General features: G+C 38.1%; 3 protein-coding genes across 3 annotated transcripts in view; 1 reads left to right on the top strand and 2 right to left on the bottom strand.

Moving 5' to 3' along the window:
* Positions 1-1,184: 1,184 nt before the first annotated feature.
* LanA (laminin subunit alpha) lies at positions 1,185-20,191 on the bottom strand. The gene is made up of 29 exons (XM_018447130.1): positions 19,795-20,191; positions 17,744-17,890; positions 16,264-16,671; positions 15,840-16,053; positions 14,665-14,874; positions 14,312-14,584; positions 14,096-14,233; positions 13,079-13,351; positions 12,636-12,935; positions 12,332-12,490; positions 9,926-12,260; positions 9,290-9,793; positions 8,985-9,216; positions 8,198-8,906; positions 7,757-7,983; positions 6,900-7,659; positions 6,512-6,789; positions 6,249-6,436; positions 5,552-6,089; positions 5,324-5,454; positions 4,403-5,246; positions 3,358-3,898; positions 3,188-3,277; positions 2,879-3,082; positions 2,618-2,784; positions 2,305-2,547; positions 2,079-2,238; positions 1,732-1,959; positions 1,185-1,558 (listed from the first exon to the last, which is right to left on the bottom strand). The coding sequence occupies exons 1-29, from the start codon at positions 20,005-20,007 to the stop codon at positions 1,290-1,292; spliced, it is 10,983 nt and encodes a 3,660-aa protein (XP_018302632.1). The 5' UTR covers positions 20,008-20,191; the 3' UTR covers positions 1,185-1,289.
* Positions 20,192-20,958: 767 nt separating this feature from the next.
* Positions 20,959-22,216, bottom strand: LOC108722149 (PQ-loop repeat-containing protein 3). Its single transcript, XM_018447105.1, has 4 exons — positions 21,770-22,216; positions 21,444-21,666; positions 21,253-21,373; positions 20,959-21,188 (listed from the first exon to the last, which is right to left on the bottom strand). Exons 1-4 carry the CDS (start codon positions 21,916-21,918, stop codon positions 21,055-21,057), a joined length of 627 nt encoding a protein of 208 aa, XP_018302607.1. The 5' UTR covers positions 21,919-22,216; the 3' UTR covers positions 20,959-21,054.
* Positions 22,217-23,107: 891 nt separating this feature from the next.
* Positions 23,108-25,476, top strand: part of LOC108722137 (Suppressor of Cytokine Signaling at 16D) — a 5,835-nt gene continuing 3,466 nt past the window's right edge. The window contains exons 1-4 of the mRNA XM_018447083.1: positions 23,108-23,642; positions 23,915-24,049; positions 24,136-24,325; positions 24,532-25,448. Coding sequence (XP_018302585.1) covers positions 24,212-24,325; positions 24,532-25,448 — 1,031 coding nt within the window. The 5' untranslated portion in view covers positions 23,108-23,642; positions 23,915-24,049; positions 24,136-24,211. The remainder of the gene's footprint in view (positions 23,643-23,914; positions 24,050-24,135; positions 24,326-24,531; positions 25,449-25,476) is intronic.

Raw genomic sequence — 25,476 nt, 5'->3', positions numbered from 1 at the left:
AATTACAATAAAGCACAGATTTTACTTACAATTAGCACAAGTGATTTAATATACCTTATATTTTATTTTTTTCTCATTTTGATCAGATTATGCTATTCACAAATCCTCACAAGTTGAATGTGATAAATAGATTCACTTACACAAATAATGTGTATAGCTTATATTGACAGACATCAGCAATCGATAAATATTAAAACTAAACATTGCAAGAAACATTTCTATAGCTGTGAATTCTGATTTAGTGAATAATGCTATATGATTTTTCATATTCTTTTGGGATATTAAATCTTTAGTGCTAAAAAGTCGCGATTAATCATTATTGTTATTATGAATATAATAACAATTTATGAGATCTATTTTACAATAAAAAACGAATATTTTTCTCGAATTTGTATTAAAAGATTCGTGCACACTTCATTTTCTAAATTATAACGTTTGGACATTTTTGTGGCATTTTTATTTATTGTCTTTGAAAGTATAATTTCGTTGTTAAATTTCTTAAAATCATTTGCTCACAATTTTCACGATTGCACTTCTAGGATAGTTTTTACGTAAAATTTTAGTGTAATAATTGCATATAATTTGCATATGATACAAAGCTATTCTTTTAGCAAACTTGCATTTATAAATACATTTTATTCTTCATACTTTCATTAAAATGTTCTAATATTGTGCTTACAATCGCAAATTGTTTCATTATGATCATTATAGTGATACGACATCGTGTCTTGACAAAGAGGCAAGCGATATATTAGAATAGCGATTTCTGTAATATTAATGATACCAAGACTGAGCCAAAAAGAGACGAAAATCCATGAGAATGAACTTTTGAGAACTTATTATGTAAGAATTTGGATTTATTTACAAGATGTGCCGAATGCGATAACGCACAAATATTACATATATATTCACAAAATAAAAAACGCTTATGACTTTTACAAAAATTCTTATTTTCTTTTTAATAGTTTGCATTGTATTAAAACCAACTTCCCCCCCTCTCTGTATGCCTACACATATTTTATAACTTACATCCTTTGTTAAATCATATCTTTGGTTACAAACGAGTTTTCTTATCCTATACGAATAATTTTTCAATAGTTGTTGGTCGAGAAAATATTATTTTTAGATAAAAATATATATATTAATTTTACAAGTTTGATTTTTGACTTATTACTTATCTGTTATTTTTTTATTAAACGTGTCAGAGATTAATAAAATATTTTGAGGAGAAGAAAATCTGATTAGAATTTTGGATAAAGCTATAATAAATTCAGAATTCGTTAATCATTTTAAATTGTCGGGCATACACCGGTAATAACTTGTCCGTAGGCTCGTTCAGGCCTGATGCTGATGGGTTTCATGTTGATCAAAATATTATTGATACAGCCGACATATTGAGCCTGCGAAGTACTTCCTCGTAATCTTCTTCCCAGCATCGGATGCCCACCGATGAATATCGGATGTTTTGATAAGACTCTAGCTACGTTTTTGCCGCCAATTCCGGGCGGTGCCGGTTTGTGATCGACTGATAGGAGTACTGCATTTTTCTGTTTGACGGCTGTTGAAAAAAAAAAAGTAATAGTAGAACGCGATTTAAGTAAAATCGACTGTTACACTCTTAGTGCCTTATTTTAATTAAAGGTAAACTTTAAATCAATAAAAAAATCGTTAAAATTAAAATCGCTTCAAGAGTACTCTTAACATCAATTGACTCGATATAATGCTATCTACCTCGAATATTGTGCCAATGACCATCACACAAGGAGTTTGGTTTCGTCGGCTCGAATGCGGTCTCAATCGAGCCTCTCTGTGTCTTTATGAGAAATTTGATGGTACCATTAATCATCTCTAGGACGAGATAATCCCTTTTACCGTGCACTGATAGCAAATGTCCAGATGTAGATCGCGGTTTTATATCCATTTGAATATCGACTGTGCGGTCCACGTTAAACTTATCGACTGAAAATTAATAAAATATTTCTTTTACTAATAATCTTTGGTTTAGTTAATTACAATTAGAATCGATATTAAAATATTTTGTTATTTAACCAAACGTACATTTGTATTAATTTCCTTACCTGCTTTGAATAAATTACTGCCATTTCCTGGAAAGAAGAAGAGACCGGGCTCGACTCTCTTCGAGCAAGGTATTACGCCTACCTTTTCTGATGGTTCTCCGACGAGTTGTCCGTTCATCATGAAATTTCCTATACAGCCACTGAACGTTTTATTAAGACCCTGAAACAAAAATATTGTTATACTCTTGCAATCCTAAGTATGAGATTAAAGTTCATGTAATCTTACAATATTTGTGTATGCAATACTGGATATTTCTGGCAAAACGCCTCCTACGAAGAATGGCGGATTGATATTGATAGCAATGGTGTGTCCCAATGAGTATCCGGTCACTGCTTCCTCATCATCCACGATTAGTTGACCGTAGTTACCATCTCTCTTGAAGATTATGATATGCCATTGATTGTTATTGATCATCTTGTCACTCACTAGCAATGCTGGTCCGCTTCCACAGTCGAATTTGTAGTGAATCTAGAAGAATAATTTTCTAAGATCAAGACGATCTGTGAAACAATTTTCCAGAAGAAAAGTACTTCTTTACCTTTCCATCGAGCATGTACACGGCGATTAAGTCTTGCTTACTGAGGTCGGAAGTATAGAATATGATTCCATCGTCCGCCATAGTTTTTATATCAATCTGGAAATCATAGTCGTCTTTGTACCTTCCATTCAGTGTCCTATATTCTAATCTACTGTTCCTTGCAGTACCTAAAAAAAGTCATTAGGCGTTTGAAAAATTTTATTGATTAATATTTTCATTTGCATATTTTTCTCTTATTATATTTAAAAATATGCAAAATACCAAATCGCCAAGCATTCTCAAGATCAGGATCTGTTGCCGGGTAGTATGGCAAGTGACACTTGTCGATGATTTCAGGCTGTTCAGTTGGCCTTTGCGTAGTAGTCGTCGTGAAATCATATTTGTCTACATTAATTCGTCCTTCCAGTTCTGGTTCTTCTTCTTCTTCTTTCTCATCTTCTTTGTCTATATCGACTTCTATTATATCTAAAAGAAAATAATTTGTTTCTGTCCTATCTATTTATCGTTATTTATGTCAATACAATTTATGTATATAAATTTTATTTTATGCAGTTGTTTTACTTCACTTACTGATTTGAGTCGACGATTCTACTATATCTTCCGGACCTTCCGACGGTAATAATGGCGGCAAGAATTCAGGTTCAACGACGGGTGGTGAAACTAAAAAGATTTAAGCGATTAAATACAGCTGAAACATAGTTTAAAACAATAATTCCATTAATCAAAATATCTCAACGTACGCGCCTGATCACTGCCTTTGCACTTTCCTAGAAATGCGTGTGGTCTCTCGGTTGTATTGGCGAAATTGATTATGATCTCGCTGTTGAGGGTCGCATCACCAATGCAACCGACGAAGGGCACGATTTTCTGTTCATCCAAATCGAAATTTGATGGCAGTCCACCAATGTATAAGTTGCCGTAGAGGAAATGCAACGATGGCGGCGCCGAATCGGTGCTGTAGTTCTTCGTATCGTCAATGTCGAGGCTAAGAGCCGATTGGTCATGAGTGGCGGTTACCACGTGCCATTCATTATCGTTAAACTTAACATCCGACGGGCTTGTCCTGAGCTCCTCACCCTGACTGGTGAATACCAACTGTCCGTCCACCAGTGACAGATAACTAGTAGCCGCGTTCTGCTGATTGTCGTTGGTTGCATAGAAAATTAGACCATCGCTGGCTAGTGTTTTAAATTTGAGATTCACTTGTAAACCATCGGATGCTAAATTGCGCCATCTTACATAGCCAGGTGTGTTTTTCTCGAAAGAGACGAGACTGGCAAACTGAAAGAAATAATTTTAAGAGTTAGTGATAAGACGAAAATCTGCATAATGAAAAGTTCAGTTTTTTCATAGAGTTCGACCGAAACTTTTGCCGAAACTGAACCGAAACACTCGGCTACATGTCAATTTCAACCGAAACCGAAACCAAAATTAAAAAATAGGAATCCTATAAAGATCATATGAATAAATATGCCCATATATCATATATTTTTTCTTCATAAATAATTTATTAAATTTCAGTCGAAATCGAAAACTGAAATTTCGGTTGTGTGTCAATTTTGACCAAAGAATATAAGTACTTCTTCTTCATAATTTAATTATTGAAACAATAATTACACATATTAAAATTAATATTTATGAAGAAGAACTATATGATTTCAATCGAAGCTGACACGTAATGAGCGTTCGTTTTCAGTTTCGGTAAAAGTTTCGGTCGAACTCTAGTGTTTTAAATAGGAAATTTTTCATTTATGATCTGCGAATAATTAACATTCCGCTAATTACCCTGACTGGACAACCAGGCATAACTCCAAATGCCTGCACGTTGCGCGTGAGATCGACCGAAGTGTCCAGGATGACTACGTCATCAATGCATCCTTCGAAACCATTGTTGGTAACCGAATCATAAGGACGTTTTGCATTAGGCGGATATCCACCAAAATAAATGTGATCCGATGAGGCCAAAGGTTTGGTGGTTCCTCTCTCTTGACTCGACGCGACTGTGTGGTCGTCTACCTTCAGTGCGCCCATTGTATCTTGTCTGATGGCCTCTAGAGTATGCCAATTACCATCGTTGTATTTATCTGAGGACCTCAAAACAATAGTACCTTCGCCAAGATCGTACTGATATAACAATTGACCATTTCTCATTTCTAAAGACAAGAACTGTCTTCCCTTGCCCATTAAATAAATCAATCCGTCTTCCACAAAAGTTTTGAAAGATAGTTTGATGATGAACTTCCTAGTATCTGGCGTAATCTGCGAACTCTTTTTACTAAGTATTGCGTAACCGTGTCGATCAAAACGGTAACCTCTGCTCGGCGCGAAATTAATGAGTTTGTCGCGTTCGAGTGCACTGTTCTGATTGTTCTCGCCATCGACAAAGTTCCAGAAAGATACCGGTATGTCGCCTATCATCAATTCCTCCATTTCACCCTCGAAAGAAGATGCGGTCACGGCATCTTGGATGTGGAAGGACGATGGATAACCACCGACAAAGAGCTTCGAATGCTCCTGATCCACATTAAAAATGTAATAAGGGCCTGACAAGACCCGCTCTTTCTCATGCAATGTATCTTTGCCCTCGCCAATATCTTCGCGAACGATTAACTTGACATTTTTGCCAGTTCTGAAAGAAAAATTTTGAGGAACATCTCAATACAAAATTACTTTGGACTAGATAAAGTCATACGAACTGATGCCAACCTGTCGATAATTATCTGTCGCCACACATCATCCGATACAAATTTGTTGTGATTTATCCTTTCTGGTCCAGATCCCAGATCGACTATAAGCACGGGATATCCGCTTTCAATCAATAACGCCATGAAATCATGCTACGAAATATAAAATTATTGTTGAGAAAATTTTCTTCATATTTCTTTGAACAAATTAGCTCATTTTCATGATTATATTAGATTTTAATAGGCTCACCGCTTTAGAACGTGGTAGCTTTGACTTTTCCTCATTACCGAGATACAACAGAAAACCGTTGGTCTTGTTGGTCCTGAAATATAGGGATATCTTTGTAGATGTAGATAGTAACGGCAGGCTCTCTGGATTTTTCAGTTCCAAAGTAGTGTTCCTGTAGAAGGCCAAACCGATCTTGAACCGATTGGCTAGTTCCCGGGCATTCGCGATTTTATTTCTCAGGGCCTCAATTTTACTTTGCAAATCATTCCCGATTGAGTCGATTGATTTCTGGTTGTCATTTAGACTGTTTAGCAGACTGTTGATGTTTGGCATCACTTTATCTACACCATCCAGCTGCTTATTTGCCTGCGAGATTTCGCGGATCGTTTCTGACGTATTCTTCGAGAGTTGTTTTGTCTCCCGCAAATCTTCCGGAATTTGATTCACAATGCCGTTCATGTCATCAATGGCAACTTTGATGTTACTTTCGACATTCATTGCTTGATTCATGGCATCGTATGCAACTGAAGACGATTGCGAAGGAATGTTGCCAAGCGTCCTACAATTTTTATTTATCAAGAATAGATGTATGCTTTAATACTTAACGTGCCTTATGCTTGTTGTTTCTAAATCAATTTAATTTAGTAACATTATTTTTATATTTAATTATAGAAAATAAAATGACTTGAGATTAAAACATAGAAAAAATAAGCTGTACTTGTCGATAGAGTCGAGAAACTCCTTGTTACGTTTATTTTGATTATCAATCAGAGTCGCGTTGTTTCTTGCGTCTCGCAAATCATTCTCGGGCTGACCCGTCGTTTTTGTTAGAGCGAACTGCGCGGCGGCTAACAATTTGAAGCACTCGTTTCGAGAATCCAGCATCTTTTGCTCGATTCCATCAGTCTGACATTAACAAACAAAATAAAATTCATTCAAGAAAATAGATATGAATCAAAATTATGATGTTCAGTTTTTTACCAGTGATGTCGCGTTCTCAGCAGCGATTATGGCATTGTCTGCAGCATCTTTTGCAGCTTGAATTGCGGTTTCAATATCCCTGTATGCTGAAACAGCTCTTACCGCGTTAGTATTACGAGTATCAGTTAATAGACTATCCAATTCTAATGAACGATTGTGTAGGTATGCTGCATGAGCATGGGCTTTTTGCACTGGCTCAGCCAGATCTATCAACATTTCATCATTTAACGCAATGGTGTTATTCAGTCGATCAATCACATCGCTGTCAGTGTTAGTTCCTAGAAAAGAAAAAAGAAATTCTAAAGAAAAGGAAAATTATTTTTGTAATCGTTTTTATTATTATTTTTACAATTACCAATCAAAGTATCAAAGCATCAAAAATACTCACGTAGAAGATCGATATTAGTCTTTGCATGATTAAGGAAATCACTGGCGTTATTCTTGAGTTGTTCCCCAGCTTCCAAGTCTTCTTTGGCCTCGGCAGTAGAGTTTTTCACAACGTCAAGGTTGCCACTCTGTGCAGCGATTCTATTCTCTCGATTCAGCTTATCTGCTATAGTGGCAGTATCTTGAGCTATTTGCACGGTGTCCAGCAGGTCATCCATCTTGGCGCTGATATTTTTTATCCTGACGTTAAGGTCAGTCACAGCGAAGCTTAGGTTGCTGGCCGGAAAACTGTACTGTTGCATTTCGGATATTAGAATATTGGCCTGATCCGCTTGGTCCACGGCATTGTCCCGAAATTCAGTGAAGGAGACATCCTTGATTCTTTTTAGAATCTCCTTCGCTTCGTTCAATGCATTATCGACCTTGGCACCTGTTCCCAATTCAATATTCAGTGCTAAGGATTGCACTTCCGATACGATCTGATTTACTAAGCCAATCTTGTGTACCACATCTTTCTCCAGAGTGTTCATGTCCTGCAATGTATTCTCTGCGTTATCCTTCCACTTGCCGCTATCCTCAGCGGTAAAATCAATTTGTTGTTTTTGATAGTACATTTCATTTTCCAGCCGTTTCAGTTTCTCTTGCAATGGTAGTAGATTTACTCGACTTGGATCTAATAATTTAACTTCGGGATCGAGCTCGTTGACTGTATCGTTGATAAACTTAAGTCGTTGATTTGTAAAGTAGCCCTCCGCAACCGTCTGAAAGTGTATTAAGAACATTAAGTTATATTAATTTTTAAACAATGTGTATATAAATATATATATATATATTCATGAATTATTTTATTTTATTTACACTATACTCGCGCGAGACAGGCTCTACTAAATCGGCTAGTTCATCTGTGACATCCAAAAGATTTCCCGTGCAGGAACCGCAGGAGAAACAACCTTGCGACGGAATAAGCACGTGCCGATACGGACAGTGGTCGCACTTTTCACCAATCACACCAGGTAAACAGGTGCATTGACCAGTGGTTGTGTTGCAAGACACGCCGACAGAATAACCAGTGTGACATTCACACGCTGAAAGAAATGAATAATTATACATTATTCTAATGATTTATCTAATCTTTAATCCAAATAAACTTTAATTCATAAAGCCCGTTTTATAATTATTGAGCAATTTAAGAAAGGCATGGATCAGTCTCGTTCGTAGTAAAATAAATTTTTGTTCCACGATTGACAATTTTACTCACGATATTTATAAAAGTGATTATGTAATGAGAAATGGTCTTACATGTGCATCCATCACGTCCGTAATTCCAATATCCCTGAATACATTGGTCGCATCTGCGACCGGTGACACCTGGCATACATTTGCACTGTCCCGTTTCTCCGTCGCATTGGCTACTCTCCGAAGCCAAGCCACAGTCGCATGGTCTGCATCCATTGCAGGTACCGAAACCGTAATGATCGGGTGCACAGTGATCGCATTGTCCGCCAATAACATTTTCTCGACAGAAACATTGCCCGCTGTAGCTGTCGCAATGTTCCATCCCGCAGTCATCGCATACACAGTTACGACAGTCCTTCCGCTCCACGGCATCACCGAAGTAACCGGGAGCGCACAGATTACACGCTTCACCGTAGGTATTGTTTAAACATTGCAAGCACTGACCAGTGATACTGTCACATGAGCCAATTTGATTGGTGTCAATATTGCCGGAGCACTCGCATGGCTTGCAGTAATCGCCGTACACTTCAGGATTGCCAAAGTAACCGGCAGCGCAAGCCTCACATCGAGCACCATAATATCCGGGCAGACAGTCGCAGCTAATCTTATTGCCCTCCTCATTCACCTCGCAGCCGGTGGCAAAGTTATTGGAGGCGACCGGTAACGGGCATGCACAAATCAGACAATCCGTCGGTGTGCCCACAGTGGCGTTACCGTAGTAACCTTGCTCACAAAATTCGCAATGGTCGCCGATGGTGCCATTCTTGCAATTCTGCGAAGAGAATCAGAAAGTTATAGACTTAAAAAACAAATAAATAAATTTTAGCTCAGAGAAGTTTTCACAATTCACCTGACAGATCCCGGTGTTTACATCGCAGGTAGTTGCATGGCCGTTACATTGACAAGGCGCGCAGTAGCCTCCATATGGTCCTGACTTGATCCTATAATATCCTGGAGCGCATTCCTCACACGAAAGTCCTTGATAATTGGGTGGACACTGACACTGTTCTACGCTGCTAGCCGGGATGCTATATTGAGCTGAATATTGTTCCGTTGTAATGTCCCAAGTTACGTATGATAATCTGTAAAGATATTTATTACATGGAAATGATAACGATCCTTCGACATCTCGATGAAAGAATCATTGATACGTACGAAGCCATGATGCTGGGATTCCAGTACGTAGCACGCACGTATATTCCACGTAAATCTTCGAGAACAACCATAATTTGTTCTCTGGTAGCGCTGAGTCTGTTGCTAGTTACGAAGTTAGCTTCGACGAGACGGACAGACGCTCTAAAGTTGACAAAGGATGGTGGCTGTTCATCGGAATAATAAAATAACGTAGTATTAGCGCCTTGAAGAATTACATCGGCGGCGCTGACAGCCTTGCCGAAGGGTCCCGTGCTATAATAGACGCTATAATTTAAGTAACCACCGTAAGAAGTTAACTTTTTATCGAGATAGGTTTCAGGTGCCGAAAAGTAGATGACGTTCTCGAAAGTGTCGTTGGCGATGAGCGAGACCGTGATTGTAGTTGCATTCTCTACAGGATAGGTTGATAGAGTGGTAAAGTTGCCACTCTTATCAATGGGTGTGATCAATTCCCAACCAGCCATATCCATAATATGAGTCCAATAGAGATTCGCGGAAGCGCATCTGAATGAATATATACATCTTTTAAAAAAAAATTCTTTTAACTTACACGTTGATAACAATCAATCCCTATTAATGATGATTTATAGATTTATAGAGTTTACTAACAATGATGATGGCAAATATGGAACGTACCTAGTAGTCTTGCCAAAGCAGAAGCACTTAGTACAACCGTCTGTATTTTCAGCCTGAATATTGAAGGTGCCCTCGCGGCACACGTCGCATGCCTGACCTTGCACATTTGTCTTGCAGAAGCACTCGGCCGTATATTGATCGCAGATATCGGCAGTTGTGCCGCGTGAATCGCAGTCGCAACGCTCGCAATGCGGGAACTGCGAGTAACCGGCGCGGCAACGGTCACATTGACGACCCACCACGTTCTCCTTGCAACGGCAACTGCCGTCGAGTAAATCGCACTGTAGATCACCATCCAAGACGCCCAGAGGTGAACAGTTGCACTCCTCGCAACCGATAATCGGGTGGAATCCGTAGGTGCCGGGTTCACATTCATCGCATCGCTGACCCGTTACTCGAGGTGGACAAATGCATCTGCCGGTATCCCGTTCACAAAGAGCAGGACAATTACATGGTCTACATCTGGGGAAGCCGTAAAAGCCAGACTTGCAGATCTCGCATCGTCTGCCGATGATATTCGATCGACAAGGACATTGGCCGCCGAATTTTTCGCACTCGAAGCTGGTGGAACCTTCGCTGTCGCAATTGCAAGGCAATGCACCATTATTATAATTAGCCGTTAACGAAAAAGTCGAGTCACGGCAGAAGCCATCCTCGGTAACATTGATATGGAAATGATTGCTGCCGCAACGTTTAATGAATTCATTTGTTTCGTCGAACTGCAATTTACTAAGGATCTTCTCATTGTACTGATCCGCTGGGATCACCAGGACATAGTCTAACCAGATACCGTGGCCAGGTTCTTTCAGTGTCAGCACAAAATTTTCAATCAGCTGAAATCTGGTATCGTTGTTGTCAATTTGACGTATAATGCTGCGACAGCCGCTGTTACTAGGACAGTGAGGAACCGGCACTTTCGCCTCGTAGAATTTGCCGTTCTGCACTAACACATCTAGCTCGAACTGAGGATGATCCGGTTGATAATATTGTACCACAAAGATGTAATCTCCCGGTTGGGACACCTTCGCGTGAATATCCACCATATCGCCATCACCTAGGTAGATCAATTTAGTGGCATTATCATAAATACCGGGAGGTCGAGTTTCAGTTTCGAGGATGTTATTAGAAGTCTCGAATTCGATCTTCTTGGCGTCGGCGGCATCGGGAAAAAGTCCTTGTATACATTTGCCATTTTTCCTTACACAGACAGATTTGGGCTTTATATAATCCAGTGACCATTGATGATAGGGAATCGCCACTATCGAGTCGATCGCGACGTTTGAGGTCGGCTCACCGGTCAGTACCAAGCTAACGTAATTTGATGGGAAATTCATGACAGCCACCTTACCGTAAGTATCCGTAATAACCTGACGACACGTACTGGTATACTTACAGGGATTGAGAGTGACTTTACCTTTGCCAACGGTATTCGCCTCGATTAACAGTACTGAGGTATCTTGCTCATCCCGCGGAGTGACATAAGTCACCACGAGAACGTGAGGACCAGGTTTGCTGACTCTTAGTTCAAAATGGATTTCTTCTTGTTGATTGTTTATGAGTGGTACTTCATCCTCGTTAATTTCTTGCAAGGTCTCATGATCGGTAAAATACTCGGTTAACGGAATCCGGACATTATTTTCGTTAAGAAAGCCACCAGCGCCGTGGACTGAATCAAACCGTGTCAAGTTCGGATATCCATAGTGCCTGCAGAGTCCCTTGTAGCCGACTTCGCAGGGCACATTCACGTCCTGTGTCAATATGCCGCCCTCGTAGTATTCCGATGGTAATAAAACGAAGTAATCAAGGAACATACTTCTCTTTGTGCTGATTTTGATGGACCAGTGTCCGGGATTCATCACCATGGGCAATGGATGATTGCCATGTGGTCCGGCAACTGTTACGAAGGACGGTCGCGTGGTCGGCTTAAAGTTAACTGTAAACTGCTGTTCTATCTCAGATGGACTGTCAGGAGTGATAGTGATAGTACCGAGGACGGGGTCATTATTGGGATTAGCATAACGTAAAACCATCCGATAGAGCGAAGACTTGCCGATACCCACGCCCAGTATAATCTCTTTTTGTTGATTAGTAAACTCGGCGTAACCCTTCCAACTGAAGTGTGGAAAGATGTCTTCCGCGAAACCATAGGGGACGCCGCTACCACTGGGAGTTTTACCAACTTCGGCTTCGTATTGATACTGATGAAGAGTAGGGAAGTAATGCGCCTTTAGAGGCTCCTTGCACGTTAGACCGGTAATTCGTGGTTGGCAAGGGCATTGGCCAGTTTGCTTGTCACATATCGGGTTGACGGAACCGCCAACGTCGCAAGAGCAATCTTGATTGAAAGATGTGATGTTAAAATTAAAAATTAAATATTACGAAACGGAATATAATTGATTGACCTACCAGAACAACCAAAGAGATTGTTTTCCTGAAGATTATATGTTCCGTCGATGCATCGGCTGCATCCTCTATCGGTTACGCCAGGTTTGCAGATACACTGTCCAGTCTTAGTGTCACATTCGCCGATGCTGCCGATGACTCCAGGAATGTTACAATGACATTCTTAAATACAAATATATTTTATAAAAAATAAAATATTTTAATGTGTTATGTAATTATTCCTTTTACAAATATAACACATAATTATTTTATAAATACAATGTTAATTTTATGAAAGTTATTTATTATGTCCGAAATAAATCCGAACCTTCGCAACCGTCTGGATGGTAAGGCTGCAGATTCCAATAAAGCGGCTTGCATTGATTACATATTCTTCCTTCAACGCGCTCCTTGCACTGGCAAAGTTCGCCGGGTGGCAAAGAGCCGCAACCTTGGAAAGTTGCGACTATGCCAGCCGGATCGCAGTTACAACCCTCACAAGTAGGAAAGTTGTAGTAACCCTCTTTACATTGCTCACATCGAATGCCGTCGAAGTTCTCACGGCATTGGCATTTACCTTCGCCGTCACAGGACACACCGATCGAGCCATGACTATCACAATTGCATGCTAAGATTAAAATATTAAAAGATATTTAATTGACACAAAATATAATCATGATTAATTTTATTAATAAGATAAATTAAAATGTCGATATTATTAAATTATTTAAAAATAATAAAATAATGAGAATTTCGGCGTGAATTACGTACCAATGCATTCCGGATATTTGTAGTATCCTGGACTGCATTGACTGCAAGTCCTTCCGGCGAAATTGGCGAGGCACGAGCATTTGCCCGTGGCATCACAACTGATACTGGATGAGCCAACAGAACTACAGTTGCATGGCACGCAATTAGGATAGCCATAATATCCAGGTGTACATTGGTCGCATCTAACGCCACCGTATCCTTCCTTGCACAAACAAACACCATCCGTCTTGTCGCAAATACCGGGCTCCGTTCCGCGCGCATCACAATTGCAATCTGCAAGTTGCACGAAGAAACAATGCTTAAGATTCGTGTCATAAATATGCAATGGTAAATCAAATATAAACGGGAACTTTTTTTATTATTTATTGGATGAAAATAAAAATTTTCATAAAAGGTAGTAGGTTGTGTCTGCAGCCAATTGTGCACACGAATTCCTTTATATTGGCATCGTCCTCGAATCTTCCCAATTCTTTTAGTGGCCTAAACAAATGATAATCGCATGGAAAGATTTATCTCAATTATCATTTGTTTGGGCCGCTAAAAGAATTGGGAGGATTCGAGGACGATGCCAATATAGAGGAATTCGTGCGCAATTGACTGCAGATACAACCTACTATTTTTTATGAAAACGGGATTGCCAAACTCCCTATCCACTGGCAAAAATGTATTAATATAGCAAGGAACTATGTAGAAAAATAATTTGTTTTCTTTATATTTTTATTCTCGTCCAATAAATAATAAAAAAAATTCTCATTTATATTTGATTTACCTTAGAAACAGAATTTATCCTGTTTTATTGTATTACATTCAAACAATGTTAAATTTTGTGATACAAAAGATCTAAAAATATTTTCTTATTGAAAAAAGAAGATAATGGTTAGAAAGAAATCATCAGTTTACTGAAATCTGTATTATTATCATTGATAAAATATATAAATTCGGTTATTATGCTGTAATAATCACAGTATTTTTTTAAATAGATATAAAAAATTATAATAGTTTAAACTTATGTCGTACATGTGCAAAAAGGATAATTGAAATACCCGTCCTCGCAAATGTCACAAGTTCTGCCTCCGTAATTGTTTTTGCACGTGCAGTTACCGGATATCACGTCGCAGACATCGTCCAGAGCACCCAGAGAATTGCAACCACAAGCTGAAATCGTAGTGATTAACATTACCTTCCAAATAATTTTACTCTAAAGTCGAAATAATTTTTAAAAGATTCACTTACGTAAGCAGTCGGGAAAATTGTAATATCCTTCCGCGCAGAGATTACAATAGTGACCGGCATAGTTTAGCTTGCAGGGACAGTAACCGTCAGTTGCTTCGCAATGATAACCGTCAGTGCCTCGTAAATCACATTGACAAGGTAAGCAATTAGGATAACCAAAGTATCCGTAGTTGCAAGTATCACAATTCGGCGGTGTAAACTCTTTGCGGCACTCGCATTTTCCAGTAGAATCGGAGCAATTTCCAGTCGAGTAAAAGTAATCACAATTACAAGCTAATTAAACATGTAAAAGTCCAATTTGTATAAAATTCATAAGAAATATTGAAAGTGATTTTTATCTTAAATAAACTTACGTTGACATACGTCGGTTGCGTTGAGTGGTTTGTCCCAAGGTCTATAGAATTTGGGTTTGCAGCGGTTGCAATTGATGCCTTCAGTATTGTGCTTGCAATTCTGACAAATACCACCACCCTCGTAATTACCATGAATATCCAATGATAAGTGTTTTTCATCGATGTTCGGATCGTAAATGCACTCATCCGAATGTCCGAAACAGTTGCAGGCTGCAAACATGAATTCACTGCTAAAACAAGATAGTCTACCTCTGTAAATCCATTCTGATATTCTCATAGAGCAAAGTAGCAATAATTTTATTGAAGGAATAAAAATTGACTTGTTACTATAAATAATTTACAGATTAAAAAAAATAATTTTCAACAACTAAAATTAGTATTAAAAAAAAACAATCTTAAATAACTATTTAAAATTGTACGCATTCTAGAAATTGTCAAAATAATAAAAATTTAAAATTAGTATTTTTAATAAATCTTTGTTATTCGTATAATAATTGATAGATATATAGGGTGTATATCTACGTACCCGTAATTCATCCGACAACGCTCGCGAGCAGGTAGAGCGGACTAAACTGAGTCGAAAAGTCCTGTACCATTTTGCAATTTTCGCAATAGTAAACAAGATATTAATTGAAAATTGCCGAATATTGGTTTTCAATAATTTTTTTTCTCAAATCTGGAGACATAGTAGTGTCTCGACGCTAAGACATGGCATGAGACACTGTCGTGCTCCTTTACGCGATACTATCAACTTTACAGAAAAACTGTAAGAGACAAAAATTGTTTATTTTCTTCTCATAAAGTTCTGAGAATTTTTTAATACCGTATTTTCTCATGTTAGTAAAAATAAGAAAATGCAGTACTAAAAAATTGATAAAAATTCTGAAAAAATTCTTAGAGTGTTCTATGAGAAGAAAGTAAACAATTTTTGTCTCTTGCAGTTTTTTTGTAAAGTTGATAGTATTTGAGAAAAAAATTATTGAAGATCAATATTCGGCAATTTTTAGTAATTAATATCTTGTTAACTATTGCAAAAATTGCAAAATGGTAAAGGATTTTTCGACTCAGTTTAGTCCGCTCTACCTGCCCATGAGCATTATCAGATGAATTATGGGACACGCTGTATATAGCTAATTCTTGTCTTTGTAAATATTAAGATAGTAAATTGTTTTTACGTTCGCATATAAATTTCTGTAATGCTGTGGACTGTCTCCATTTTTTTTGTTCGAAACCCTTGCAACACGTTGCACACTGAGGTCCGCAAGTATTGTGCTGGCACCGGCAGACCAGTTTCTTCGGCATGTTGGGGTCTTGAATGTCGCAAGTGTCCGCGTGACCGTTGCACATACAACGACCGCCAATACTGATATCTTTGATCGAATAAAAGTACTGTAATACAAATAAACTTCTTTAAATGTCGAATTATATAAAAGAAATCGTAACGGAAAATATCGATTACAAACAAATTTTAGAATATCGATTTTTTTTGTACCTTTAAATAAAAATGTATTTCAACGACAAGCATGGATATTAATTATTTATCATATAAAATCAAATATCATCGAGAAAATGAGAACAAAGTATCAATGTGTAACTTACTCTTCTGGTAACGGTAGGATCTTGACGAACGACGGACATGAGATGCCCCAACAAGTTCTTCGTCCTGAGAAAGCGGAAACGAACATTGGTTGCCCGCGTCCATTCTTGCAACAAAGTCGAATTGAAATAATGCTTCGCTGAGGGTCGATTATTTAGGATCGAAATCGGAATCTCGCCACCCTCGAGGGGGACGACTTTGGAATATTCAGTTGTGCAGATTACGCTGTCATCTCGAGTAATCGGTTTGTGACTGTCCACCCCAAAGTAGGTCAGACAATCGCTGGCGGAATCCGAAAAGTATTGCCAGGGCGACCAAGTCTTGCCATAATCTTTCGACTTTTCCAGGACCCAGAGTCCTGGCCGAGGTGAATTGCCCATTCGTATATAAACGTAAGCTACGTGAAATTCCTGAAAAAAATCTGTTTCAAATTTTCCCTTCTATTTCCTTGGCCTTTATTCATTTTTGACAAACATTCTTATTCAATTTTCTCTTTTTTCCAGAAATTTTTTGCCCCAATAATTATTATATACATTATTTTACGGAGGAATCTATATTGTTGCTTTATCTATTGAAATTTATAGCTTTCAATCTTAACTTCGTATGAATACGTTCTTGCTATTTCAGATAAAGTAATGTGAACCAAGGTTAAAAACCGAGGATTGAATGCCAGATGTGTGCCATACAGGGTCGATGCTTTAAAAGAGAACGATTACCGAAATCTCAAGTATAAAGGCTGGCTGAAAGAAAAAGTGAGATAGAAAAAGAGATAGATAGAGACAAAAATTTATTCTTTTCTAGGATTTAATAGAGCTAAGAAATTTGGGACTATAATATAAATCTCGAGCAAAACAAAGAACATATCAGGACTAAAGAGAGAAAAAGATATGAGACATTTAAAAAAGCATTACAAATAAATTATTAAAGAGAGAAACAAGAGAGAAAGAGATGAAAGAATGTTCTAACAACGGTGTAAATGAGCCTTTCTAAGAAGATGATTAGCGAGGGAGCGACAGCCTTCGAATATGCAAAGATAAACTACACTTCTGATAACAGCTAGTTACACTATAGAATTATATATATATATATATAGATCGATAAATAATAGTTTCAATTCAAACGCATCATCGGATTAATTAGATATTAATTTAATAAAAACTAAAAACGAAAAAGATATTCGCAAAAAATTTTTGGAAAAATATGGCGCCGCGGCAATTTTCGATAATAGAAACAATTAATATCATTGATAACTCCATTTTTCCTCGTTCGTCTTCGAGACTTTAACACTTTTCATTATTCTCCGGAAGTAAACCAATGATAAATCTTCCCACTTGCAGGAAAACGCCTACTTGTGCGATAGAATGTTTATGTCGCCGATAAAAGAATTGCGCATCATTATTTCCTGTTACTTCTGAATCAGACCTTTACAAGCTCCGAAAACTTTCGTTAATAATCTATATATTTGATATTATAGTGACTCACCTGTTCCAGATTGATCGTCAAATTGACCTCATTGTATTTCATCCCCCTGGATAAAGGTGGTGATTGCCACCATGTTTCCATACCATCGACCGCATATTCCGGCGGATGACTTTTTTCAGGATTTTCAGGATCACAATAATCGCATACCTATGAGAAAGTAATATTTGTTGTTATATCGAAAAAAACAAAAGAATTAATTAATTAATGGAATCTTAGGAGATTTATTTTATATGTAAGTTCAACGAAATAAGAATTTTTTATTAGAAGAAACTCAGCCCACATAATTTTTATTTATTTTCGTCACACGTTTACTCCAATTGCTGTATTACATTAAAATTTTAAGAAAAAAATTTTTAATTACGAATTTTAATATGTAGGAGCAAATTTAGATAGTTAAAAGTTAATATGTAAAGGAAGAACTCTTTTTCTGGAATTTGTATTTGTGACACAGAAAACTTCTTAATTTCGGATGGGTGAACGATCGAGTGTTATCGAGAGGTCATTCATATCTTCCGTTTTATCAGACTCCTCGCTTCTAGTTCACTTCGGTTTCATCTTCTTTTACCCACATAGATAGGTATACGATGAAAAACGATGTCATAAACTCATGAGCTTCTCGTATTCTTAAGTATCAATGATTCAGATAGATGCTGATCAATTACAATCCAATTAAAATATAAGTATACAAATAATTATAGAAATAGTTTCGACAATTAGAATGAAATTTTCAGATTTTACGTCGCAAAAAAATAAACGTAGATGTTAAAAGCATTATACTTTAGTATTTTTAATAAATATATTATATACTGTGCGAAATTCATCTGTGTGCGAGCGATTTCTACTGTCGATGAAGCATCATGTAGGAAACGCGATCCTGCGAGTCTAGCGCATTCTTCAAACACAATCATAGACTGTGCGAACTGGTTTTTAGCTGGATCTTATAAAAGAGCCCTGTAGTCGTCTTTTGTTCTGATTCATCGACAAAATGTTTAATGTACAATGGAGAATATTAATTTTCAGAATAGCCAAGAATGCCGCTGAACAGTCACGCTGGAGATTTACAAACGTATTACAAAAATACATAGAAATTCATTTTATTTTATTTATTTAATAATTTATTTATTATTTCAACGGAATTAAATTTTTAATTAGAAATTTTTAATTAGAAATGTTTAAATTTTATCTTAGAATATTAAAAGTGTAATAGCGTAAAACATACATATATAAATTTATTAACACAATGTGTGAGTAAACTTTATATATAATAAAAAAGGTACGTTAAAAAAATCTCATCAATTTCTTTAATAAACTCCTTTGTACGTCCGCCGCTCGATTGATGAAAACTAATCAATGGTTTCATTCATCTCTCCCAATTCTTTATCAACACCTTATCGTAATTCCCAGATAAAAAGACAGAAAAAGTGCGAGATCATATATAACTATAAATGTTTACATAAAATATTACATTTATTTTGACCATATATGCAAATAGTTATTAATATGAATAAAGATATGAAAGAAGACAAAAAAAGGAAGTAGTTGAGTAATTGAGCCGATGCCTCAGAACTGATAAACTCTTGGACTCGTAGAACTTAATGATAATAGATAAAATTCGGTGCGAATACTGTAGACGAAAATATCAAATTCCTTGGCATGCAAGAGTTCGTTAAATCAATTTTAATCACGTTCACGTGATATTTATTCAACGGATTGCTGTATATCCAAATATTAATTTAAATTCTGAAAAAAACATAATTTTTTCTATCTATATCTATAAATTATTTCTATATCTATATAATCTATATATAAAAGTATCTAAACAAAAAATTTATTTAGTATTTAGTATAAGTTTTTAATATTTTGTAGTTTCGGTCAAAAGTTACAAGAGTTTTCTTAACTATTAATTTAATTTTGATTAATTTATAATTTTGAAAGAAAATTTGATAAGATTAGAATTATATCTGATTGATAAACATTATATTATACACTGTATTACAAACAAATCAAGCATTATCCATTTCTTTTACAATATATTTATTGCTAATTTTTACCTGGCCTTGAATCAAGTTGATATCTTCATCCTGATCGGCGTTCGCGCCGACGAGTTTGCAGTAAAGTTCGGGACCGGTGGTGTCGACGCCGCATGTAGCCGAAGCTACGATTTCTTTGCCCTCGGCCAAATTGAAATACGGCGGCGTCAGGATTTCGCTCCTGGACAGCCGGATGATCAGCAGAAGACCGGCAAAGATAGCCGGTAACTGCATCCTGCCAGCAGCAGAAAATCCGACACCTTCTAAAGTTCTTTCGCGGAACTATTCCACTCTTTTTTTTCTTCACTTTCGTATTCCCTCCACGCTCTTCGCCTCGCTCCCTTCCTCTCTCTCTCTCACTCTCTCTCTCACTCTCTCTCTCTTTCTCTCGTGAGAGAAACGATGATGCCTGGACGCTTTCTTGGTGTCGACTGTCCGGACCACAGTTTGTACAGTGCCGTCGACTTGCCAGATGAGAAGAACTCGGTGGGGGTGGAACAGATCAGTGATCTTCAAGTCGCAGCTTGAATCCCGCGTGGATCCAAGTTCAGGCACCCTGAGTTTATGTACCATCTTCAGCTGGACTTGTCAGATTTTTACGCAAGTTTATTAAATATGTTTGCAATAAAGATAAAAAAAAATAAGTAGGGAAAAATTCTAAATTTTGTCGTAACTGCCTTTTTACATATTTTGCTTTAGATATTTCTATATATCTCATAGACATCGCGAATTATGGATATTTTCGCATATTGCTTATGCATATTCTAATTAAAATTTCCTGAGTACATATTAATAATTTATTCTTAATAAAATCTTGTTATCATTTTTTTTACAAAGATAAGGTTATTGGATAGAACTTTGAAGATCACTGATTTAGAAGGGTCGAAACCACATGGCATCCTTCATACGCGCGAGAATAAAATCTTGTTTATAGTTTTCTTGAGCCGCATAATCTTACAGTTCAGGACAGTAATGGACAGTCTGATGGATTCCATCGTCTCATTCGAATTAAATATATAAATTTTTATATTAATATTTTACATATCTAACTATAAAACATATTTAAGATAAAATACAATTATACTTTTTTAATCTTTTTGCTTTTAGGATATATAACGTGAGGAAAATAAATCGATGTAAGACAAATAATTTTTATATTTTATTGGCAGAAATAAAATATGGTGTACCTTTTACGATTATGCTCTCAACAAATATATAGCACAAGTCGTCAATTCCATAACATACGTTTGTGACTAGATGTATAATTCTCCTGTTATTCATTTAATCCTGCTTCAACGGGCGACTTCTATAATAAAAAGCAGAGAACATGATGCTAGAACTCAGCAGGACAGAGATGATAAAGTTTCCCAATAGTAATATATCGGCAGAATCCATCCATATTGTAAATACCCTCGCTAAAACATAATTATTTGATTCCATCGTTTCCGTCATTTTACATATGCAAAACTGAAAACTTACTCAGGTTAGTGAAGGCGGATATAAACCAAGTGAGAGGCGATACCGATTCTGCGTTTTTAGCTCGAAGTATAGCTAGCAGCTGGACGACTTTACTGGAAGCTGAGATCGGCGTACACATTGGCTAAAAGTTCAAATATATGTAAAGAATGTTTCAAAGCAATAGAAGAATTATTTGCAATATTCAACCCTACCGCTAAAAGTGTAAGTATAACTTTTGGAACAATTCCCAGCAGCAAACAGCTGCTCAGTGCAAAGTATATTATGGCACATAAGAAAGACCACATATTGATCTTGCTCAAATATTTCAGCACAAAGAATATCAGTATATATTCTTGGACTAATATTATTGGATATTCCAAGTAGGATAGTAATGAGTATCCATTTGAATAGTTATAACTAGTCATTACAGTGTAACTGGAAAATAAATAATAATAAGTTATTTATAAAAGAAACAATTGTGAAAATTTTCGCAAAAGCTCTTTAAATAATCTTGTGAAGTATAATCATGTAGAGTTACCTTGTCAATTCTAAAAGTAGTCCTACCATCGACATTTCATCAGCCGATTTTACAGAAACCAATTTTAATATCTGTGGAATTTTCAATACGAAACACATGCCTATCGTTATCAGGCTCAACAAATCCGCAAATTGTTGCAACAGCAACATTTTTTTGTTTATTCTTGCCTTTTAATTGTCACTGTACATATGTGTATAAGTTTCAATATAAAGACGACATTATAATAATTTTTAATTTACATATTGCTCATCAGCAAATCGTAATTTTATCTCATCTCTAATCTCTTTATGAACAAGTCAATAATCGTAACGCGATCAGAACACACTTAATTCAATTTTTCCAACCACGTTTCGTAAACCGTACATAGCAAGATTCTGAAACTGTCACTTGATCGTCACTTGACTGGATAAGAATTGCTTGCGCTATCAGAAGAGCGGATAACGAAAATAGATCACTAACAATTATAAATAAAAATACCTCCCATACGCACCGGTATTTACGTCAATACTTGGCTACAGTTGACCGCAGTTGCGGACATCGCTGAGCGATCAGCTGATCCCGTTGGCGCGGAATTTGTACGTTATCTTTCGGTTCGACCCCCAGTTCGAGGGCAAGTGAAAGCAGGAGCACTCAAAATTGATTTACAATTACTGGCGACACAATATTAAAATAAAAATTTTTCAATGTGGAAAAGATCTATCAATTAAGTTAATATCACCTCTTATCAGATTATATTCTCCTAATATGATCTTGCTCTAGATTTTTGAAAATTTGAATCTTTGCGGCTTTAAAAAGTTACGACGGTCGGTAAAACAGCAGGCGACTTTATCGATAAAGTCGCGCACTATATTAACGACTGTCGGTATCTCGCGCGAATCACAAAAAATTTGAAATCTCAAAAATCGACAAAATATCAAGAGACTACAATGAAATAAGCGGTAAGAGGTTCTAACTAAAATTTTAAGGATCACGATTTCAAGAATTTTGAGTTAAATGTTCGAATTTCAAATTTAAATATCGACAGAATGTGAAGTGAAAAAAATATATAAACCAAAACTGTGCGAGCGTTGCAATTTCGAAACTTTCATACGTTCTCTCTTGCTGTCTACACACAACATGAGCCTAAATTTGCCGCATGTAGAACGTGAATTTGAAACATAATGAGCACGTAACATACGTTCCACGTACGTTCTATGTACAATCGGTGCAACTTCACGTGCGAAGGCATTCATGACAATCATGACGTAGCTCGTAGTACTACATGCAAATCGCGTGCGGCGAGGTTGGCAGCGCCGATTGGCTAGGCGTGACGCTAGGCGCGGAACGCGACGAACCGGACCGAGCCGAACATGGTGCGAGGCGAAACGTGAGGCTGCTCCGCGTTGTCTTACAGATATCGATTGGGTCCCGGCGTGGGCACAGCGCGCGTCATGCGGCGATCATGAACTGCGTGCCCCCGCGCGACGACGACGACGACGAGGCCTGGATCGCGAGTGCGCCGCGGCCGATTTAGCGCGAGGGGTAAGCCCGCGGCGTCGTCGTCCATTCGTCTCTCTCCCGCGTCCAGCTCCCGAGCGCGAACCTCCCCGACGTTTTCCTGAGACGTGCGACGTACGAGCCAACCTCGGCTCCGTCAACCTCTCCTCCTCGCCGGGCGCTGCTCCAAAGTCTCCTCCGGCCGATCTGTCATTGTGCATTTAGCGCCGAATCGGAGCACCTTTTGTTTCTCTCCGGAATTGCTTCCCTGTCATCGATAAGATTCGCGAGAAGAGCCGTATTTAGCATTAAACGCGCAATGAGAATCGACACTCGCCGTAATTGCTGATCGGATGGACTTGGTTAGCTATCGAGTGACATCGCGGGAAAATCTCCTGTAATTCATCTATCTAGAGAAAGCTCCAATCTATATTCTTTTTCCCCCGTTTCTTTTTCGGAAGATTCGTCTATGCATGAATAATTTTAGGATGGATTAGCCTTGAGATCTAAAGTGTCTTTGATCATGAATAAAATGAATGGAAGAATTGATCTTCATGACTCATATATCTGTAGTTATGACACTTTAAAGATATCATGACTCATCCTTCCTGCGCGTATGTTGCTCTACATGGAACTTACACAGATTGTGCTATCATGTTTCTGTTTTAGGGTTGTCAACTGCATCACTTTAGAACTTATCATTGCAGTTTCTCACTCATAATGGACCATGCGCAGAGTACAAGCAAACGTACGAATATAGAGTTTGTAAGGCAATCATATATTGCCTGTAATACTTTTTCTCAGGTTAGATATCTGTAGTATCAATTTAAAGGTATTTAAAAAGAAAATATGTGATTTACAACACTAACAATCATGCTGTTAAATTTTAGGGGGTGTCATGGAAATATCAAAAATTCTGGCTACTATAGACTTTTCAGTGCATAGGTGAAGCAAACGAAATTTGAGATGGACTCCCCGCCATCATGTTCGCTAAGCGCTGGGCCTCTCAGTGATCTTGGTAGCAGTGGCCTGGGGGGTTCGATATCTAGCGATTCTGTTAGAGCACATCTTGCAATGGAGGTAGGACGATCATATTTCCTCGAATTAAATATATCTTTCCATACAATGACTATATGGAGAAAGAGAGCACTATCAGCGTTGTTATGTCATTCTACCTGTAGCATTCATTAGATATAAAACGAAGAAGAAATGATACTATAGTGCTGACAGCGCGTTTCCCAAATGCAACCGTATAGCCTTAATTTCTGAAACTAAATCTCTTTTAGATGCAGGAGAGCGACATAGAGAGCAAGTCCCTATCGCAAGATTCTTTTGATTATTCGGACGGCATGTGCGGCGAGAATTTCAATACCTTGAAAAAGGGCCCAGGCTGGGGCGACGCAGACGGCAAGTTGGAGGTCGAGGTGGTCGACGTGGCGATCAAGCCACCGCCAGAATTTCAGGATAGCCCATCGCCGCCAGACTCGGAATCTTCGTCGGTGCCGATTCTGAATTACGCGCGACTAATGAGACGCAGAACGCCACGATGGATTGATGACTATGCCGAGAACATGATACAATCGATGGTAGAGGAAGCACTAGCGATTTCTTGCCGTATCTCTTGGCCGGAAGGAAGAATCGCGCCTATTACGAATCTGGTTTCAGTGGTGACCCGGTCCCAACAGATCAATCCTAAACGCATGTGGGATCTAATGACGCCACCAGTATGTCAGGGCGCTGCTACCATCACTATTACCCCATACAATACGCTGAACCGGCCAAACTCACGCTGCTCGCTGGCCTCCTCGCGACTGTCCAGTTCACACAATTCCATCAACACTATTGGGCTTGGCCACAAGGCTGACGACAGCAGCTTCATTACATCCGCGATGTCGCACGATGTGTTGACCACAAGTGAAATTAGCGACATGTACAATGTACCCTTTGATTCAGACATTTACACAGTGCCGATTGATGTGGTACGGCCGTTGCACGACCTGCGAACGCCACAGCGGCCTAAACGGCATCGGCATCATCGCAAAAGACGGCGGAACGTTTCTGCGAGTTCACAGAGCGAGCTGGAGGCACACATCCAACAGGCGCGTCATTATTGTGGCAAATCCCGTGCCATCACGCATGTTATCAAATCACAGCGTTTGTTGGCTGATGTGTGCTGTAATGAGGGCAATCCCGCTGTCGGCGGCGGCGGCGGCGGTAGCGGTGGTGGTGGT

This window comes from Mycetomoellerius zeteki, unplaced genomic scaffold (assembly GCF_001594055.1).
Source record: "Mycetomoellerius zeteki isolate Tzet28-1 unplaced genomic scaffold, Tzet1.0 scaffold198, whole genome shotgun sequence".
NCBI lineage: Eukaryota > Metazoa > Arthropoda > Insecta > Hymenoptera > Formicidae > Mycetomoellerius > Mycetomoellerius zeteki.
This window is presented reverse-complemented; position numbering and strand designations above follow the sequence as displayed.